The 17,858-nt window shown below is 42.8% G+C and overlaps 1 protein-coding gene across 1 annotated transcript in view; it reads left to right on the top strand.

Annotated features, from left to right (window-relative positions):
- The window catches only part of ZC3HAV1 (zinc finger CCCH-type containing, antiviral 1), a 56,061-nt gene extending 43,344 nt beyond the window's left edge, over positions 1 to 12,717 (top strand). Inside the window, exons 10-13 of the mRNA XM_044246680.1 lie at positions 1,111 to 1,192; positions 1,946 to 2,076; positions 2,513 to 2,646; positions 12,155 to 12,717. Of these exons, the coding sequence (XP_044102615.1) occupies positions 1,111 to 1,192; positions 1,946 to 2,076; positions 2,513 to 2,646; positions 12,155 to 12,420 (613 nt within the window). The 3' untranslated portion in view covers positions 12,421 to 12,717. The remainder of the gene's footprint in view (positions 1 to 1,110; positions 1,193 to 1,945; positions 2,077 to 2,512; positions 2,647 to 12,154) is intronic.
- Positions 12,718 to 17,858: the final 5,141 nt, after the last annotated feature.

Here is a 17,858-nt window from a genome sequence, read left to right as displayed (position 1 = left end):
TCACCCTCCTCTGTCTGCTCTGGAAACTCAGTGAAATCTACCTTGTTCCACTGTGGAGATGGGCGCCCCCCACCCCCGCCCCCCGGGTAATAATGTGGTTATGTAAAACAGGCTTCAAGGCAGGTGGAAAATCAAGCATGGCATTTTTGTAGTTGATTTATATAAATTTTTATCCAAACAAGGTATGTACATTGGATATGGTAGATTTGTCTCTTAAATCTCTTAATCTATTACATCCCCTCTCTTTCTTTCTTTCTTTTTTTTTTTTTTTTAAGAAATCGGGTGATTCATCCTTATAGAATTTCCCAAATTCAAAATATATCAAACTGTATGCCCATGGGGGCATCTGATAAGTAATTTCTGTGAGTTGATGGTTAGATGTAGAGGCTTGATTAGACAGACTCAGGCTCCATTTTTGGTCAAGAAAACTATAGACGTGGTACTTTGCTTCCTGCCACACTATAGTAAGAAGTACGTAATGTCTAGTTGTCCTATTGTTAATGATGGAGATGAGCTGAGGGGTTCAGGTCGGTCCAGTGTGACCCCTCTGTTCCAGCATCTGATCTCTCACTGGCTCATTATAGTAGCTAATGCGAGGGGGTCATTGTTTCAATCCATTATTTCACTAAGGGTTACAAAACAGTGGTTTTCTAATTCTGTCAATTCTGCAGTTAATAGCTATGAATTGTCTATAAACTTTTTCCTCCTGGATAACTATACCCTGAAATACAGTTCCTACAGGAAAGACAGCAGAATTCTTCCCCCGTGCCTCAGCGTATCGTCCCCCTGACCCTGGGGCCTCAGTCTTGATTGTTGTGCATAGATGCTGTAAGATATCTTATTGCTCACATATTAGGTTCTCTGAAGGTTGGGCAGAAATCTAAAAAGGAATGAGTGCTTTGCATTTTAATTTATCAAATTATGAATAATGACTTTTTTTTAAAAGCATGATTACTAGTACATCTACACCAGGAATATGCAGGAATATAACCCCAAATAAAGTACAAAGAAAAAATTCTCTGGGAAACCCTTGCTCCGTGGCTGGAATTTTGGGATAGAACTTGGGCATATGGAACAGGGAACGAAGTGAATTCTTTCTCTTCTTTGTAGCTATCAGCTGGCACCACCCCGGTCAGACCCTTTACACCCGGCACTGCTTCCTCAGCGGGACTTTGGCTCTGATGGCTATACGGTACTTGGTTTTTACCTTCTGGTGTATAAATTGTTTAAAGGCAGGGGGAAAGCATTTAGCTGTCAATGTGTATATTTGTTTGAATGAAAGGATGGATGGTTTCTGTAAAACTCTGGTCAAGATTCAGTGGCATCCCAATGGTAACGGTGTTACCTTCCCAGAGAACAACCGCCCTCCACAGGGTACCTCACCGTCCAGCCACACACCATCTCTTACCGCACATCCTTACAACAACCTTCTGACACACACATTGTCATCTCCACTTCATGGATGGGAGCACTGGAAGTCCTTGTCTGTTAGCTGGAGTTCAAAGGCAGGCTTCTGTGGGACCCACACCCTGCCTGCCTCACCTCATCACCTACCTTGGATGGGGCAGGACTCTTTCTAGATCACTTAGCTTGGGTGTCATGCTCCAGCTTTGGATGCAGGCCACTCTGCTTGGGTGCCTTGCTCTAGCTTTAGGCAAGGAACTCACCGGGTCCTTCAAGTAAATCCGACACCTTCGGGGGGGGGGGTGTCCCTTTGCCTTTAAGCATAAAGCTAGCCCTAAGTCAGCCTGCACAGATGGGCCCAGGGCCAGCTAGTTCATTACTAAGATGAACCTCCAGATGTGGAGATCCTAAGCCAGCTTATCCCACCTGCTATCAGAGGCTTGGCAAGGACACTCCATGGTGTAGGGGGTCACCTGTGTGGATGTACATGCTTTCAATGTCTCCTGCTTCCCATTTTACATATTTTTTTCACATTTTTTAGCTGTCAGATATCCCTTGTTGGGTTCCGGAATATGTCAAGATAGATATCTATTTTAAAGCTTCCATGAAAAATTTCAAGGTCGAAAGGATAAGGAAGATCAAGAACACAAAGCTCTTGAGTGCTTTTGAAAGGTTGGTGGCCACCTTCTGGGGTTTTCTTTTCTTTCTTTTTTTTTTTTAAACACAGAGTTTTGAAAGGATTAGTTAAGTGCTGTGGTTTAAAACCTATTCACTGGGACGGGAGTGGGGGAGGCGGGAAGGAAAAAAAAACAAACCTATTCACTGGTTTATCTTATAGTCAAGAGTTTCTTCAGTGTCTGGTTGTTCTTTTCATGTTGTAAACTCGAACTTCTCTCAGCTTCGGTGTTAGGACCCTCTGATTTAATGTATCTGTTGTTTAAAGGCCCTCGGAAGTTTACTTTTCTGCACCTGGGGCATTCATGTTTGGTAGGAGCTCTGTTCTGAAAATGGGTGGAATCCCATTTTAAGACGATTATTGGGATTAGTGTCATTAACCAGAGTGAGAGAGGAATACTCTGGGTATTAAGTCTCACATTTCCTCTGTTAGGAAAAAAATGAAGATGAACAACAGAAAGGAAGAAATCCTGTTTTATGCAACAGACCGCGTCCATCTGGATTCTATCTGCAAGGATAATTTTGACTGGCTCTTACATGGAGCTGGTAAACCCAAATATGGAAAAGGTTTGTGCTGGCATAGAGAAGCCTAACCAGTAGAGTCCTAACTTAGGTTCTGTTACGAGGTGGGAGCCATGATCGCGTACTAACCAGTGTGTGTGGGCTTTTGGGTGCCTGGAGAATTCAGCTCATATTAACCTTAACTGCCCAGATTTTAGGGGTATGTTGATTTGGGACTTGATTGCCATAGCATATCCTTGCTCCTGTCTTGGGTTTTTTGGGAGGTAGAAGGATGGAAGCATCTTGTACATGCTTGTGACCTCTTCTAACTGTTGGCTACATTGTCTACCATTACTGCTCACTTTTACCAGTGGCTTGTCTGACTTAAGTTCAATCCTGTGAAGCCACTACAAGTAGCCTGCCATTGCCACTGATGGTTTTTTATTTTTATTTTTTTTAAAGATTTTATTTATTTGAGAGAGAGAGTGTGAGCAGAGGAGAGGGGCATAGGGAGAAAGAGAAGCAGGCTCCCACTGAGCAGGGAGCCCCATGATGTGGGGCTCGATCCCAGGACCCTGGGATCATGGCCAGAGCTTAACGTAGACCCTTAACTGACTGAGCCCCCCAAGATGCCCCCCCCCCGCTCATTTTTAAATAAGACTGTTTTTTAGTGTTGGGTTGTACTGTCCATGTAATTCCCAAAACAAGCAAACACCACGAATCACTCATCTTAAGAGAACAACAAATAGTGTATCAAGTTTCAAAGTGGGCTCAACTCATACAAGGAAGATTAAATTCACACACACTGCGGAAAGCAAGAAGCCAGTCAGTCAGCCGAAAAATATTTTGGAATGCTTTCTATACACTAGATATGGGGGGGACATTGTGGTGAACATAGTAGACATGGCCCCCATCAAAATCACTTCACATAATTAATCAAATGATGGCAAATGTGCAACTACTGTAGAGGGAGTGAACAGATTCTGTGGACACCTAGCCTGGCTGGAGAGCGGTTCCCAAGGGAAGGCACAGGAGGGATCATCTACACTGCAGAGTCCTTGTGGGGAGTGAGCAACGAGTGGTGTAAGACATGGCGCCACAGGAAGGCGTTGAAACTTGACCCTGAGGGCATGGGAAGCTAATGACGGAGCTTAAGGGGGAATGACTTGATGAGAATTTCATGTGTATTAAGTTTAAATGCATGGATGAAGGGGCACCTGGCTGGCTCAGTTGGAAGAGCATGCGACTCTTGATCTCAGGGTTGTGAGTTCAAGTCCCATGTTGGGTGCAGAGACTAGTTAAATAAATAAACAAACTTAAAAAAAAAAGCCTCATTTAAAACTTACTTAGAAAAGTTTGGAGAGAGGGGCGCCTGGGTGGCTTAGTGGATTAAGCCGCTGCCTTCGGCTCAGGTCATGATCTCAGTGTCCTGGGATCGAGCCCCGCATCGGGCTCTTTGCTTGGCGGGAGCCTGCTTCTCTCTCTCTCTCTCTCTCTGCCTGACTCTCCGCCTGCTTGTGATCTCCCTCTCTGTCAAATAAATAAATAAAATCTTAAAAAAAAAAAAAAAAAAAAAAAAGTTTGGAGAAAGCGGGATGGCCACCTTGAGTGAAACAGGTCTCTCTTATGTTAGAACTCAAAGGAAAATTTACTGCAGAAAATGGAAATATGGTACACGTTTTCTTCAGTTTTGGCCCTAATTGGTTCTGATAGTGACATGCATGGGCGGTAGTCTGTTTTTCCTATTTTGTACATGAAAGGGCACTGGTATCCTCTGAAATATATCTTGATAGTTGATAGTGTTACTTACTATCGCTTTTCCTTTAGCTTGATAAAAGAGGAGAGTTCCTGATAGCCAAGAAAACACAGGCAGAGATGGAGTCTGCGGTTCTCACTGACGGGCAAGGTGTCTGTCCGGGAACTGTGCCCCTTTTTCCCATGCCACCCTCCCTTGAGAAGGTGGTGATCCTCCTACTCAGCCTGTCTCCTGTTACCCAGAGTTAGGAAGTGGGTTTTTTTTTTTTTTAAGATTTTATTTATTTATTTGATGGAGAGAGAGATCACAAGTAGGCACAGAGGCAGGCAGAGAGAGGGGGGAAGCATGTTCCCTGCTGAGCAGAGAGCCCGATGCGGGGCTCAATCCCAGGACCCTACAATCATGACCTGAGCTGAAAGCAGAGGCTTAACCCTCTGAGCCACCCAGACGCCCTGGTGTTTTGTTTGTATTTATTTTTCATACCAGCTTGCCACTGCCATCACCCGTGATGGTACCAGTCCCGGCTAGATAGGCGGGTATGAACCGTGGCGCCCATCATCTTAAAAAAAGTTCAGGCAGTTGTCCTAAGGGAGGCCAAGCAACGGACCTCAGACATACTGCTCCCCGCTGAGGGAAAACAGAGCCCCACTTTTGTACCCATGAAACCTCTCCCTTGGCTGTTCTCTGCCTATGTGACTGTGTTAAGAAGAGTATCAGGAGAGTAAGATGCACCTGGAAAGACAGGAAGGCTCTGGGCTACTTTTGATAAATTGGAGGCGGGGAGAGGGCGTGTGATGGGAGTTGGCAGATTGGAGGGGAAGACAGGTCAGGAGGAGACTTGGTAAGAGCTGGGAAGCGGAGCAGACCTGAGCAGAGTCTGTACTGAGAAGGACAGTAGTTAGGGAAAAGCCACTCAACCTCCCAGTCAGAGGAGACGATGAAAACTCTGGATAGTAAGTGGAAGCAAGGTGAAATTAGAAACAGAAGCACTTGTTTGGGGGTGGAGCTATGCAAAGAAGGACGGGTCCTGGTTACAGACTGGATTCAAGAGGCCCGATGGGGGGCATATAAGGCCTCAGAACATATTTGGGATCTAGGGTGCTGCAGATAAGGACAGCTATAAAATCTGCCGAGATTCTGCAACCCAGGAACTGCCCAGTGGTTGGAAAGAAAGAAACCAAAAATGTTATTTTTGATAATATGAGTGTTTACGTAGAAAACCCAAAAGCATCTACGGAGAATTGGAATGGTGGTATTCTAGCCCTAAAATGGAACACACGCGTTCCCCAGCCACTGGACTCCTGTCCGTCATCCCTGACAGGCCCAGCAAGCTAGAGCCTGGATGCCTGAGTAACCCAGTTAGAGCCAACTTGACCCTTTTGGACTCCCAGCCTAGAACAAGGTCCCTTTCCCTGGTCTTATTCAGAGTTCTTTCTAGTTAACAAAACCCATTTTCTGCAGTGTGTATCCAGATCCTTTTTTGGTCATCAAAAGCTGACTATGATTCTTTCTTTCTCCTTAAGAAACCTCCAGTGGTTCTTATTCTCTCTGAGGCAAAGAATATGTCTGGCTAAAATAAAAGATGGTGATAATATAAAGAATTGTAAAAAGAAAAAAAAAGCACAATATTATCCCATTAAGTCAATTATACTAAATAAATGAAAAAATGAATAAAATAGATTATAGGAAGATAGCATATTGTGAAGTCTAGGCAAAAACCAAACCAAACCAAAACAATTGGGAGAATAGTGTTTATGAAGGCTGAACACTGACCAAGGCCCGGAGGGCTGTAGACAGCACAGGGCATTTAAAGTCTGGTAGGGATGACAAAGGAGAAGTTTGGAGCTGGAGGTCAAGATCCAATCCTGACACACCTCGCAGGCCATGCAAAGGGGAGGGAATTAATCCAGAGGGGAATCACAAACCACCAGTGACTTTGAGAAGGAAGTACCAGGACTCGGGCTACACATAAGAAAAGATAGGCAGGGTCAAGCCTATAGGGGGAGAGAGAGAGTAGGTAGGGAGGTCATTTCCAGAGTCCAGGCCATCGGGTGCCTGAATGGCTCAGCTGGTTAAGCAGCTGACCCTTGGTGGAAGTCAGCTCAGCTCCTGATCTCAGGGTTCTGGGGTCGGAGTCCACCTCGGGCTCTGCGTTCAGTGTACAGTCTGCATAGGACTCTGTCTCCTCCCTCTGCTCACTGCCCACAAATAAATAAATAAATCTTGAAAAAAAAAAAAAAGAAGAAGAGTTCAGTCCAGAAATGAGGGCAGCCTAGATCCAAGTAGAAGGGTGAAGGGATGAAGAGGATATTGGGGTTCAGGGAATCGGTCACTCATAAGAGGTTTTAGGAGAGTGGGCTGTAAGGTTGGCTCTTCAGGTTGGCTCACTTAAGCAAATGTAGATTCTAGATTATATAAAAGTGATTTTTAAGAACACTTGATGATAAAAATAAATAAATAATAAAAAATAAAAATTAAAAAAAAAACACCTGATGATCCATTTTAAATATCAGTTCTTTATGGTAATAGTTACTCTTTTCTGAATGGGAAATGATAAAGATACCCTCCAAAGGCCTAGAGTAACCATATAAATGTAACTATATATGTATGTTGTCATTGGCTTCACTTATCTTTCATTTGGTTACCACTGATAAGCAAAAATAGCTGAATAGGGGTGCCGGGCTGCCTCAGGCAGTAGAGCGTGTAACTCCTAATCTCTGGGGGCCGTGAGCTCAAGCCCCACCTTAGGCATGGAACTTAATTAAAACAAACAAACAAACAAACAAACAAACCTGGGGGCACCTGGGTGGCTCAGTCGGTTAAGTGTCCCAGCCCTAGACTTCAACTAACTCAGGGTCGTGAGATCAAGCCCCAGGTCGGGGTCTCTCTGGGTGTGGAGGCTGCTTGAGGTTCTCTCTCTTCCCCCCACCATCCCCTGCTTGTGTGTGCTCTCCTTTCTCTCTAAAATAAATAAATCTTGAAAAAAAAAATAGCTGAGTAATCAAATCAGTACTGAGACTTAATTAGAAAACAGAAACAACTAATTAAGAAATAACAAAAGTAACTCAGTGCCGTTAAAATATGTATAACTATCTCTGAATGTTACAAATAGGTTTTATGGCTTTGTCAAGCAATAAAAATGCACACTCAACCGAAAAAATGCACACTCAAGAAAAATATGGATGGAATTTTTCTCTGTTGACTTTATTCTTTTTGCTTTAAGTCAAATATATTTTTACCAGTAACTCCATACTATTTATTTGACACCTTTTACATGCGTAAGTGGAGTTCACTTGTCTGGAAAGATTCGCTTTCTGAAAGACAACTTGGAATTGGAAAGAGTGAACAACTGTGTTATGAGTAGCCTACGTTGTTTTCTGAAAATTCCTGTATTGAAGATTGTGTATGTTTTTTCTTGGGAGCTTCTCAGAAACATTTAGTCTTCTTTCAAAACAGTGGTTTTTTTTTTTCCCCGTCAGCCCAGCAAGTGTGGAGTGGGAGTAAAGAGACGCTAGAGGCAGGCAGCGAGAAGAAAATTAGCAGTTTTAGGTGGAGAACAAGAGGAGGAATGATCTGCAAGACACAAACATAACTTAATATTTTTCTTTCATGCTGTGCATAGATCATCAGTATAGGAGTAAATGGCTCCATCCCCCTTAGTAACTCAACAGGGCGTCCCTATAATGTAACACCATATATCAGAATTAATATCTACATCTGATGCATCAGGACAAGGAAGGGCAAAATGACTTGTTCTGCTTTTTACATCAGAGAAATGTATGTGTGTTAGAAAGATTTTCTTACAAAACAGCTTAAGTTGTTTAGAAGTTCCAGAAGTTCCAGAAACTGACATATGAGGAATGGCTCTTTGCAGACACCAAGAAATGACTTGTGACTATACTATGATGCACAGAGTCGTGTAATGTGATACAGAGTTTGTGGAGGGTATTCATCAAAAGAGAGAGAATAAAAATAAAGAAGGTACAGGGGCTCCTGGGTGGTTCAGTTGGTGAAGTGTCTGACTTCAGCTCAGGCCGTGATCTTCAGGTTCCAGGATCAAGCCTTGAGTCAGGCTCCCTGCTCAGTGGGAAGTCAGCTTCTACCTCTCCCTTGCTTTCTGTCCCTCCCCCCACTTGTGCATTCTCTCTCTCTCAAATAAATTAATAAAATCTTTTTTTTTAGATATTCTTTATTTATTTGACAGAGAGAGAGAGAGAGCGAGATGACAAGTAGACAGAGAGGCAGGCAGAGAGAGAGGGGGATGCAGGTTCCCTGCTGAGCAGAGAGCCTGATGTGAGGCTCAATCCCAGGACCCTGAGATCATGACCTGAGCCGAAGGCAGAGGCTTAGCCCCCTGAGCCACCCAGGTACCCCAATAAATAAAATCTTTGAATAACAGTGAAATAAAGAAGGCACAGCCTCTGTAATCAGGGGATAGCAGAGTGGTATAGAATAGATCTTTAGTAGGTCGTCTGGTAAAACAGGAGCTGGAACTGGCTGGGGAGGAGGGTTGTTGGCAGTGACAGAGGTAGAGTGGGTGGCCCAATAGAATTGTGGTGGGATGATGATTGTCATTTGTGTCCTTGGTCATTTTCCAATTGTCTACTGGCCTACTTTGTAAGATTAGAAAAAGGTCCATATGGTCACTGTCTTTGAAATATAAGCTTGTTTTGGTCACACATCAGTTAAAAAAAAAAAAAGACAAAAGTACAACAGTAGAAAAAGATGTAGACAAGCTGTTCCAAGAAAGAGCATATGAAGTATGCCAATAAGCCTATGAAAAGATGCTTCATGTCACTAGTATTAAGGGAAATGCATATTATAATCAGATTTTTTTTTGGTGCTTGTATTGACAAAAATTAAAAGGATAGTTGATATCCAATGTTGGCAAGGCTTGGAGCAATGGGAGTTTCTCCATCGCTGGTAAGATTTTTGGACTGCTTCTGGAGGGCAGTTTGTAATAATCTGTCAAAGTGTAATATGCCCAGGTCCTTTGACTCAGCTGCTACAGTTTTCTAGTCTGTTCCATGGAAATACTTACTTTACTATGAGAGCATAGTAAATATGCTCTCAAAGGCATATTTACTAGGATGTTTTGAAAGCATTTATTTAGAAGTGTTCTTGATAATGGCAAAAAATTGAAAATAACCTACATGTTAATCAATACAAGAGTTAAATTATGATACATCCATACAATGGAATCCTGTGCAGCCACTAAAAAGAATGAGGTGGGGTTAAATGGGGTGACAGTGAAATTTCTAGGACTAGAGTGTTAAAAAAATGCAGAACAGTTCATACGATATAATCCTACTAATGAACAAATAAAAGAACATTAAACTGTACCAGAGTAAATGTGTTATATATGTATGTAAATGCCTGGAAACAGGTGAGAAGCCCCACCAAGTCAGTGTTTGGGAGGGACAGCAGGTCAGGAAATGGCAGGTCAGTGTAGTGGGCTTTCGTTTCTTTTTTCTTTCTTTTTTTTTTTTCTTTAAGGATTTTATTTATTTTTTTGACAGATAGAGATCTCAAGTAGGCAGAGAGGCAGGCAGAGAGAGGAGGAAGCAGGCTCCCTGCTGAGCAGAGAGTCCAATGTGGGGCTTGATCCCAGGATGCTGGGATCATGACCTGAGCTGAAGGCAGAGGCTAAACCACTGAGCCACCCAGGCGCCCCTGGACTTTTGTTTCTTATTCCAAATAGAGTTGAACGCCATTTACTCAGAATATCCAGTATCTGACCTCTTCAGGATAAGCAGTAGTTCTGGAATTCAAACATCTAAATTATATTTTTAGAAAATCAGTAATAAAAAAAAATAAACAAGGTAAATGAAAAAATATTAAGCCCTTGTTACCATAAATAAAATAAATTCATTTTACTAATTAACTTTTGCATAGAAAATCAGAATTCACAAATATATATGCATTTCTTTTATTTAATTTTAATTTTATTTATTATTTTTTAGAAGATTTTATTTATTTATTTGACAGAGAGACAGATCTCAAGTAGACAGAGAGGCAGGCAGAGAGAGAGGAGGAAGCAGGCTCCACAATGAGCAGAGAGCCCGACGCGGGGCTCAATTCCAGGACCCTGAGATCATGACCTGAGCCGAAGGCAGAAGCTTTAACCCACTGAGCCACCCAGGCACCCCTATTTTTAAATTTTTTTTTTTTTTAGAGACTCTTTTTTTTTTTTTAGATTCTATTTATTTATTTGACAGAGAGAGATCACAAGTAGACAGAAAGGCAGGCAGAGAGAGAGAGGGAAGCAGGCTCCCCGCAGAGCAGAGAACCCGATGTGGGACTCTGTCCCAGGACCCCGAGATCATGACCCGAGCCGAAGGCAGCGGCTTAACCCACTGAGCCACCCAGGCGCCCCCCCTATTTTTTAAATTTTTAAAAAAATTTTATTTAGCATGAGCAGTGGGGGTAAGGGCAGAAGGAGAGGGAGAAAGGATCTCAAGCAGACTCCCCTGTTGAGCAGGGAGCCCAAGGTTGGGCTCAAATTCTGAGCCTGAGATTATGACCTGAGCCGAAATCAAGAATCCAGATGCCTAACCGATCAAGCATCCCAGGTATCTCCACATTTCTTTCAAAAAGACAGAGAAATATGGGGTGTCTGGGCAGCTCAGTCTGTTAAGCAGCTAATTTCAGCTCGGGTCATGAGCTCAGGGTCCTAGAATGAAGCCTGGTGTCAGACTCCCTGTTCAGCGGGGAGTCTACTTCTCCCCTTCCCCTCTGCTCACACCCTCCACCCCCCACGCTGTCTCTCTCAAATAAATCAGTCTTTTTTTCTTTTTTAAAGATTTTATTTATTTATTTGACAGAGAGCACAAGTAGGCAGAGCAGCAGGCAGAGGGAGAAGCAGGCTCCCCAGGGAGCAGGGACCCCTATGGGTGGCTTGATCCCAGGACCCTGGGATCATGACCTGAGCCGAAGGCAGCTGCTTAACCAACTGAGCCATCCAGGTGCCCTCAAATAAATAAATCTCAAAGAGAGAGAGAGAGAGAAGCATCTGGCAATGACAAAAATTAAAATAGGAAATTTCAGTTTGTCAAGAGATCGTTGTTGATCGACTGAGTACAGAAACCTCAGTGATGCAGGGGCACGTGGATGGCTCAGTCCGTGAAGCCTCAGTCTCTTGATTTAAGCTCAGGTCATGATCCCGGGGTTGTGAGATGGGGCCCTGCCTGGGCTCAGTGCTGAGAGAGGAGTCCTGGTCCGGATGCTCACCCTTCTTCTGCCCCTACCCTCGCTGCACACACGCATGCGCGTGTGTTCTCTTCCTCTCAAATAAATAAACACTGTAAAAAGAGAGAGCGAGAGACCTCAGTGATACAGAGGTTGTTCTAAGATTGTGGACGATAGATCAACTGTTTTGGAAAGGTCTGCAGGGTCCATTGCTGGCCCATGCTGTGCTTCCCTCTTTCACATTTTCTGAGACCTTCCCATCAGTAGTAAATGACCTTTGTTCCTTAAAATGTACACAACAGAAAACGGCCTCTGCTGAAGGATCCAACAAGTTCCAAATCAGCTCACCCTGCATGATTTGCACGAGTTGGGCTGCTCACACCATCCCTGGGAGCCGCTGCACAGTGGCATGCCTGTTATTTCAGTAGGGTTATATAGTGGATTCAGATTTACTTGCATCATAAACATTTTTTTCGGTACAAAGGAAAGTTGATAAGTATCATCAATAAGGTGTTGCTGACACATGCTTAGGGAACGCCTATCATCTGATGTTACATAAATAATCTTACAAACTACATGCCTTCTTTCATAATAATTCTTTACCCTTTCTCTTTTTCTGATTGTTTCTAGGCATTTACTTCACAAAAGATGCCATCCAGGCCCATAAAAATTGCCAGTGTGATACCAAAAACATCGTTATGTTTGTAGCTCGAGTCCTGGTTGGAGATTTTACTCAAGGAGAGATGGGAAGCATTAGCCCTCCCCCACCGCCGTATAACAGCTATGTGGATATAAGGTCGAATCCCTCCGTTTTTGTTATCTTCGATAAAGATCAGATTTACCCAGAATATGTGATTGAATATACTGAACTAGACAAAGGCTGCGTGATTAGTTAGGAGTGAATAATACAGTGTCATAAAGAAGGGCATCATCCTTCTGTTCGCTTACAGAGCCAGATTGCCCCAGATCGTAACATTTTTACATTTCTCATCTAGTTATCAAACGCCTTAGATCAGTGGTTCCCAAACTTTGCTCCACATTTGAACTGTCTGGGAAGCTTTCTAACAAGTCCAGTGTTCAGATCGTACCCCATGCCAACTAAATCACTGTTTCTAGTGTGAGAGCTTGGGCAGTGGTATTTTTTAAAATCCCAAGGATTCGGGGGCACCTGGGTGGCTCAGTGGGTTAAAGCCTCTGCCTTCGCCTCGGGTCATGATGCCAGGGTTCTGGGATCAAGCCCCACATCGGGCTCTCTGCTCAGCGGGGAGCCCGCCTCCTCCTCTCTCTCTCTCTCTGCCTGCCTCTGCCTACTTGTGATCTCTCTCTGTCAAATAAATAAAATCTTTAAAATAAAATAAAATAAAATAAAATCCCAAGGATTCGAATGTGTCCTAGAGTTTGGGAACCACTGTCTTAAGGTATAACTGGGAAAGATGGATTTCTAAAACGTCTGTTAACAAGTTTCTCTCCCATCTCCTCTTCGTTTACTGTAGGACATGGTTTGGTTTTGGTTATGTTGAAAGAAAAGTAATTTGGGCAGTTTGAGAGAAATCTAAAAAGGCCTATGGAAGTAAGATCGTACTGCCTTGGATAGAAGATTATGGAAAGTTGTGGGGGTAATTTTTAGGAAAATCCAGGCGTGGGGGGTGGCGGGGGGCAGAAAAGGTAATTTCAATACCATCACGGATATAACCGTACTATATCTTTGTGATAAAACCAAGTTGGGGCACACATTTCTTTATCTCTGCGTTCATTTAGGGGCTCCATCCACGTTGGTTCTCTGGAATGCAATGAAAAGAACCACAAAGTGGGGCTCAGAGAGAAGCAGGCAGCTGAAGTTAATTGCCCACTTGGGTTCTTTATATAATTATAACAGAGTAGACATTTATATTCTAGTATATGATTATAGAGAAGGTTTTCAGGTTGGACTTTGATGAAATGTCTGTATTGTGGGGGGTCTGAGTTGCAGTAACCAGAATCAAAGAAGTATGACTGATAAACCTGAGTGCTCTTGTAGTCGTTCGCTGTAGTGGGTGAGGCTCACCGTGGAATTAGGAGCCAGGCCATCCCTACTGAAGGATGGGCCCCTTAAGGAGACGAGATATGTTTCCCGGTGATCATGGAATCCGAACAAAGAGAACAATGCCTCAAACAGGTCTTACTCCTGTAAGGGGCTTCTTTTTTACTAAATATCACGGATTGTATGGAATTGAAGTACAATCAGTTTTTAAAGCAGTTGAGGTTCCTGGACCAAGATTTCTTTCCTTCTTAGGAAATAGATTTTTCCTTTCGTTTTTCTCTTCCACATTCTATACCGTTCACCAAAATTTTCTGTTCATCTCCTGCCAGCAGACATGTTATAAAAGTTAATTAGCATTAGAGGTAATGTTATATGAGTCAGATAGTAATCGGTACAATCTGTACTGTAGGTTGTACAATCAGTACAGTCTACAGTGTGGGAGATCCACAACTCCTTGGTACTTGTGGAGTACTTTACTCCACAAGTAACAAATGCATAGAAATTTTTTAGGGCAGGATTATTTTCTGGGAGGCTTGTCACAAATAGGTACTCTCATTTGCTTTTTTTTTTTTTTTTTTTAAATGGTACTTCCGTTTTGCAGTTTTTATTTCCTGATCTTGGTTCTCACGTTTTCAGAGATGCAAATTGTCCAACTCTGATCACGCATTAGACATCTCTGGTTGGATATTTCACAGACACCTGCAAAGCAACATGTCCCGAATGGAATTCTCAATCTGCCTCCTTTAAACGAATCACCTTCTTCCGGAGTGTTCTGTACCAGAAGTCATCCTTGACTTCTTCCTCTCCTTCTCCCAAACTATTCCCAAATCTAATTTTCTCTCTCAAATATTTCATTGTCCCCTTCTGAGTTCTTTACTTAGCAGTAAGAATGGTCATATTTTTTACGTAATAATCTTTAAAAACACAAATTTGACCATGCCTTTAGAATAAAGATCAAAATCATTATTATGGCCCCATATGATTTCTCTGTTCCTTGCCCTCTGTCATTTCTTATCTTCTACCTAAGCCACTCTGGCTTACTTTTAGTTCTTTGGTACACGTTTTCCCCTAGCTCAGTGGTTCTCAATGAACATGCCCGCCCTTTTTTTTTTTTTTAACACATACATTGCAACATCTGCTTTATTATCCTCAAAGTGTAATCCAGTGGTAATATACTCTACCTACACATAACTTCAGATATAAATTTAAAATTAATTAAAATTAGCATTATCATAAAAGGAAAATAAAAGGTACATTACTTGGGCACGACTATATTAGAAGATTTAAGTAATCAGATGTTTACATCTACTCATAATGGGCAAATTTACAAGAAGGTAGAAGATCAAGATTGACTTTATACAAAGTATGGGAAAATGAAAAAGCAGGGATAGGAGTGGACCTTAGGGAAAAAACTAGTGATGCAAAACTTATTTGCATATGATAGTATTTATAAGAGATATATCGAAATAGCCCTCATTGAAATAAAGATACCATACAAGGAAATCTACAAACTGTCGACATGGAGAAAATGAGGAAATAGTCTATTTTTTGCAGACGAGCCGTAGGTCATACAAGAATGTCTAGCGAGACATTCAAAATTCGTGTAGGGTGCAGAATAATTTCTTATTGTGAAGAACTGTCCAGTATATTTCAAGGTATTTGGCATACCTGGCTCTCCTGTACTAAGTGCCAATAGCACCCTGTCCTCCCCCCAGGTATATAGCCCCCATCAGATCTGTTCACCCTTTCCAGGGCAATCACATTTTGTGACATCCCGTTTGTTGGTCTGAGAGGACTCCGAGGCGATACAGTCTCCTTACACACGTGAATGTCTTTAAAAACCTATTAAACACCCCAGCTGTGTTATAATGGAGACACAAAAGGAAAGAAATTTCTAATTAAAATACAAGGAGTTTCTGTATGTAAATGCTCAGGCATGATTATGCTATCTACACGACATCAGGAAATAGGTATCTACTCCTACTTACAGTGAATAGCTTTGAATTTCAGAGTCGTTAGGAGGCTACTTCTGATAAAGAAGTACAGGAAAATGACAGATGAGAGGTGTAGGTGACTCTGGAATGAGAATCAGTGTTAGGGCGAGTCATAATAGATCACAGACCTTCTCTGTATGTGGTTAGGGAAAGAGCACAGTTCCCTTCATGGTATAAGGATAACAGATTGTCTACAAGGGAAAAATGAATGGTATTCCCTCTGGCAAGCTGTAGGTCCTACATAAATGTCCGGCGGGACATTAAAGAGGTGAATAGGGTACAGAATAAGTCTTCATTGTGTGGGACTAATCCATCCACTGCAGGACATCCGTTCTCCCTGGCTGCCTCCACTCAGTGGCCAGGAATAGTGCCCACCGATTATGAAGCCAACAACGCATCCATTTCCAAAATACTACAGTGAGAACCACCGACTTGGTTAATGTCTAGAATCCTCAGATGTGCTTACTTTTACCTCCATAAGGAGTCTTTCTATGGAGTAGTAGATAACATTCTTGCTTTCCAAGCCCCCAGTTTTTAAAAGAGTGTGTGCCTGCCTTTGTTCATGTGTAGCATCTGCCCAACTTGTGGCTATCTGCTTTCTGCATTAGAATGTAAGCTCCTTGAGGGCGGAGTCAACCCGTTAACCCGTTGTCGTCACTGTACCATACCTAATACTTGGCTGTGTGTTTGACATGTGAATCCCTTGGATACACTGTGTTAACTAAAGTAAGCTCAGATGTTTACATTCCAGCCCTTGATTTGTATTTCTTCTTCAAGTGTAATTTGAGACTATCAATAAAGAGAAACATTAACTTTACCCTGCTGTCTGGATGGACTGTATTTATTTCTAGGTATCTCCAAAAAGGAAATCAGTGGCAGACACTAATTTATTCAGTGGGGGCTAGAAGATGTGTTTGCCCCTTCTGGCTTTTTCATTCCAGGAGTTGATGACCACCAGAAGGCTGTCGGTAAGAAGCAGAGTGGCGGCAATGGCATAGCCCATGGGTGGTCAGCCTATCTTCTGTCTCGGGGCTTGGAGAAGGGCAGGCTGGAAGCTGTGAATATGCCTTTCTTCCTTTGGCCCCAGGAGTGGGAACAGGGCCTGGCTAAAGCATAAAAGTTAAAAAGACCCTACCAGTCCTTCCTTCAAAAGCCCTTCTCTGTGCATTCTTTTTGAATCACAGAGCTTCGGGTGGAAAGAAAGAGGAAGAACCCTAGATGGCAGCATAACTTTGATTCAAGTGAAGGTAAAAACACATTGGATTTGGATCTCACATTTCCTACATCTGCTTTTTCCACACACATCAGCCCCTTCTGGGCTCCGATTCCTTCCTTACCTACCCTGAGGCCATTCTGTACCTGACCACTCCTTCAATTAATAACTTTCGATCACCCAGAACTGTTGACTTTATGTCTCATCTGTTTGGCAAACCTAGCAGAGGGTTCATCAAATTCTCTTTCTTTAAATGAGTATTTTCATTTTTAAAAAATATTTTATTTATTTATTTGACAGAGAGAGAGAGATCACAAGTAGGCAGAGAGGCAGGCAGAGAGAGAGAGAGGGAAGCAGGCTCCCCGCTGAGCAGAGAGCCCGATGCGGGACTCGATCCCAGGACCCCGAGATCATGACCCGAGCCAAAGGCAATGGCTCAACCCACTGAGCCACCCAGGCGCCCTGAGTATTTTCATTTTTACTTATTTTTTAACACTGAGTACTTTTGGAGAGAATTAGCGGTTTGGATTAATAGCACCGTGCATGCCTGGTACTCAAATTCGGCGAAGCTCCGTGCCTGCCCCCTTGTCCTCCCCGTCCACATTGCCCCATCCCCACACGACAGCTGTGTCAGACCTCCAGTGGCCTCCTCACCCGTTCTCCCTTACCACCACCACAGATGGCTACTGGATCTTTTCTACGTCGTCTTAAGCCTACAAACCTGTCTTTTTATATACTCACCCTTACTTCTTTTCCTCTTGTCTAAATGGAAGAGGTATTTCTCCTGAGGTTCATTCTTCCAGCATTCCATCCTCTCCCAGTTGCCTTATGAAAATCTCCCCCTGAATTCTCTCTCTTCTCAGCCAGATTTTCAACTTTCCCTTCTTACTGGCTTTGTTCACTTGGCATGGAACTGTGCTTGCCTCTCCTCTAATAAAACGCCGCTTTCAATCTTACGTCTTCCTTTAATCATTATTTTATCACTACCTTACCTTTTCAGATAACTTATTTTGAAGATTTTTTTTTTAAAGATTTTATTTATTTGACAGAGATCACAAGTTTGCAGAGAGGCAGGTAGAGAGAGAGGAAGGGAAGCAGGCTCCCCGC

This window comes from Neovison vison, chromosome 4, assembly GCF_020171115.1.
Source record: "Neovison vison isolate M4711 chromosome 4, ASM_NN_V1, whole genome shotgun sequence".
Classification (NCBI taxonomy): domain Eukaryota; kingdom Metazoa; phylum Chordata; class Mammalia; order Carnivora; family Mustelidae; genus Neogale; species Neogale vison.
The sequence above is the reverse complement of the archived record's forward strand: the minus strand, read 5'-3'. Positions and strand labels throughout refer to the sequence as shown.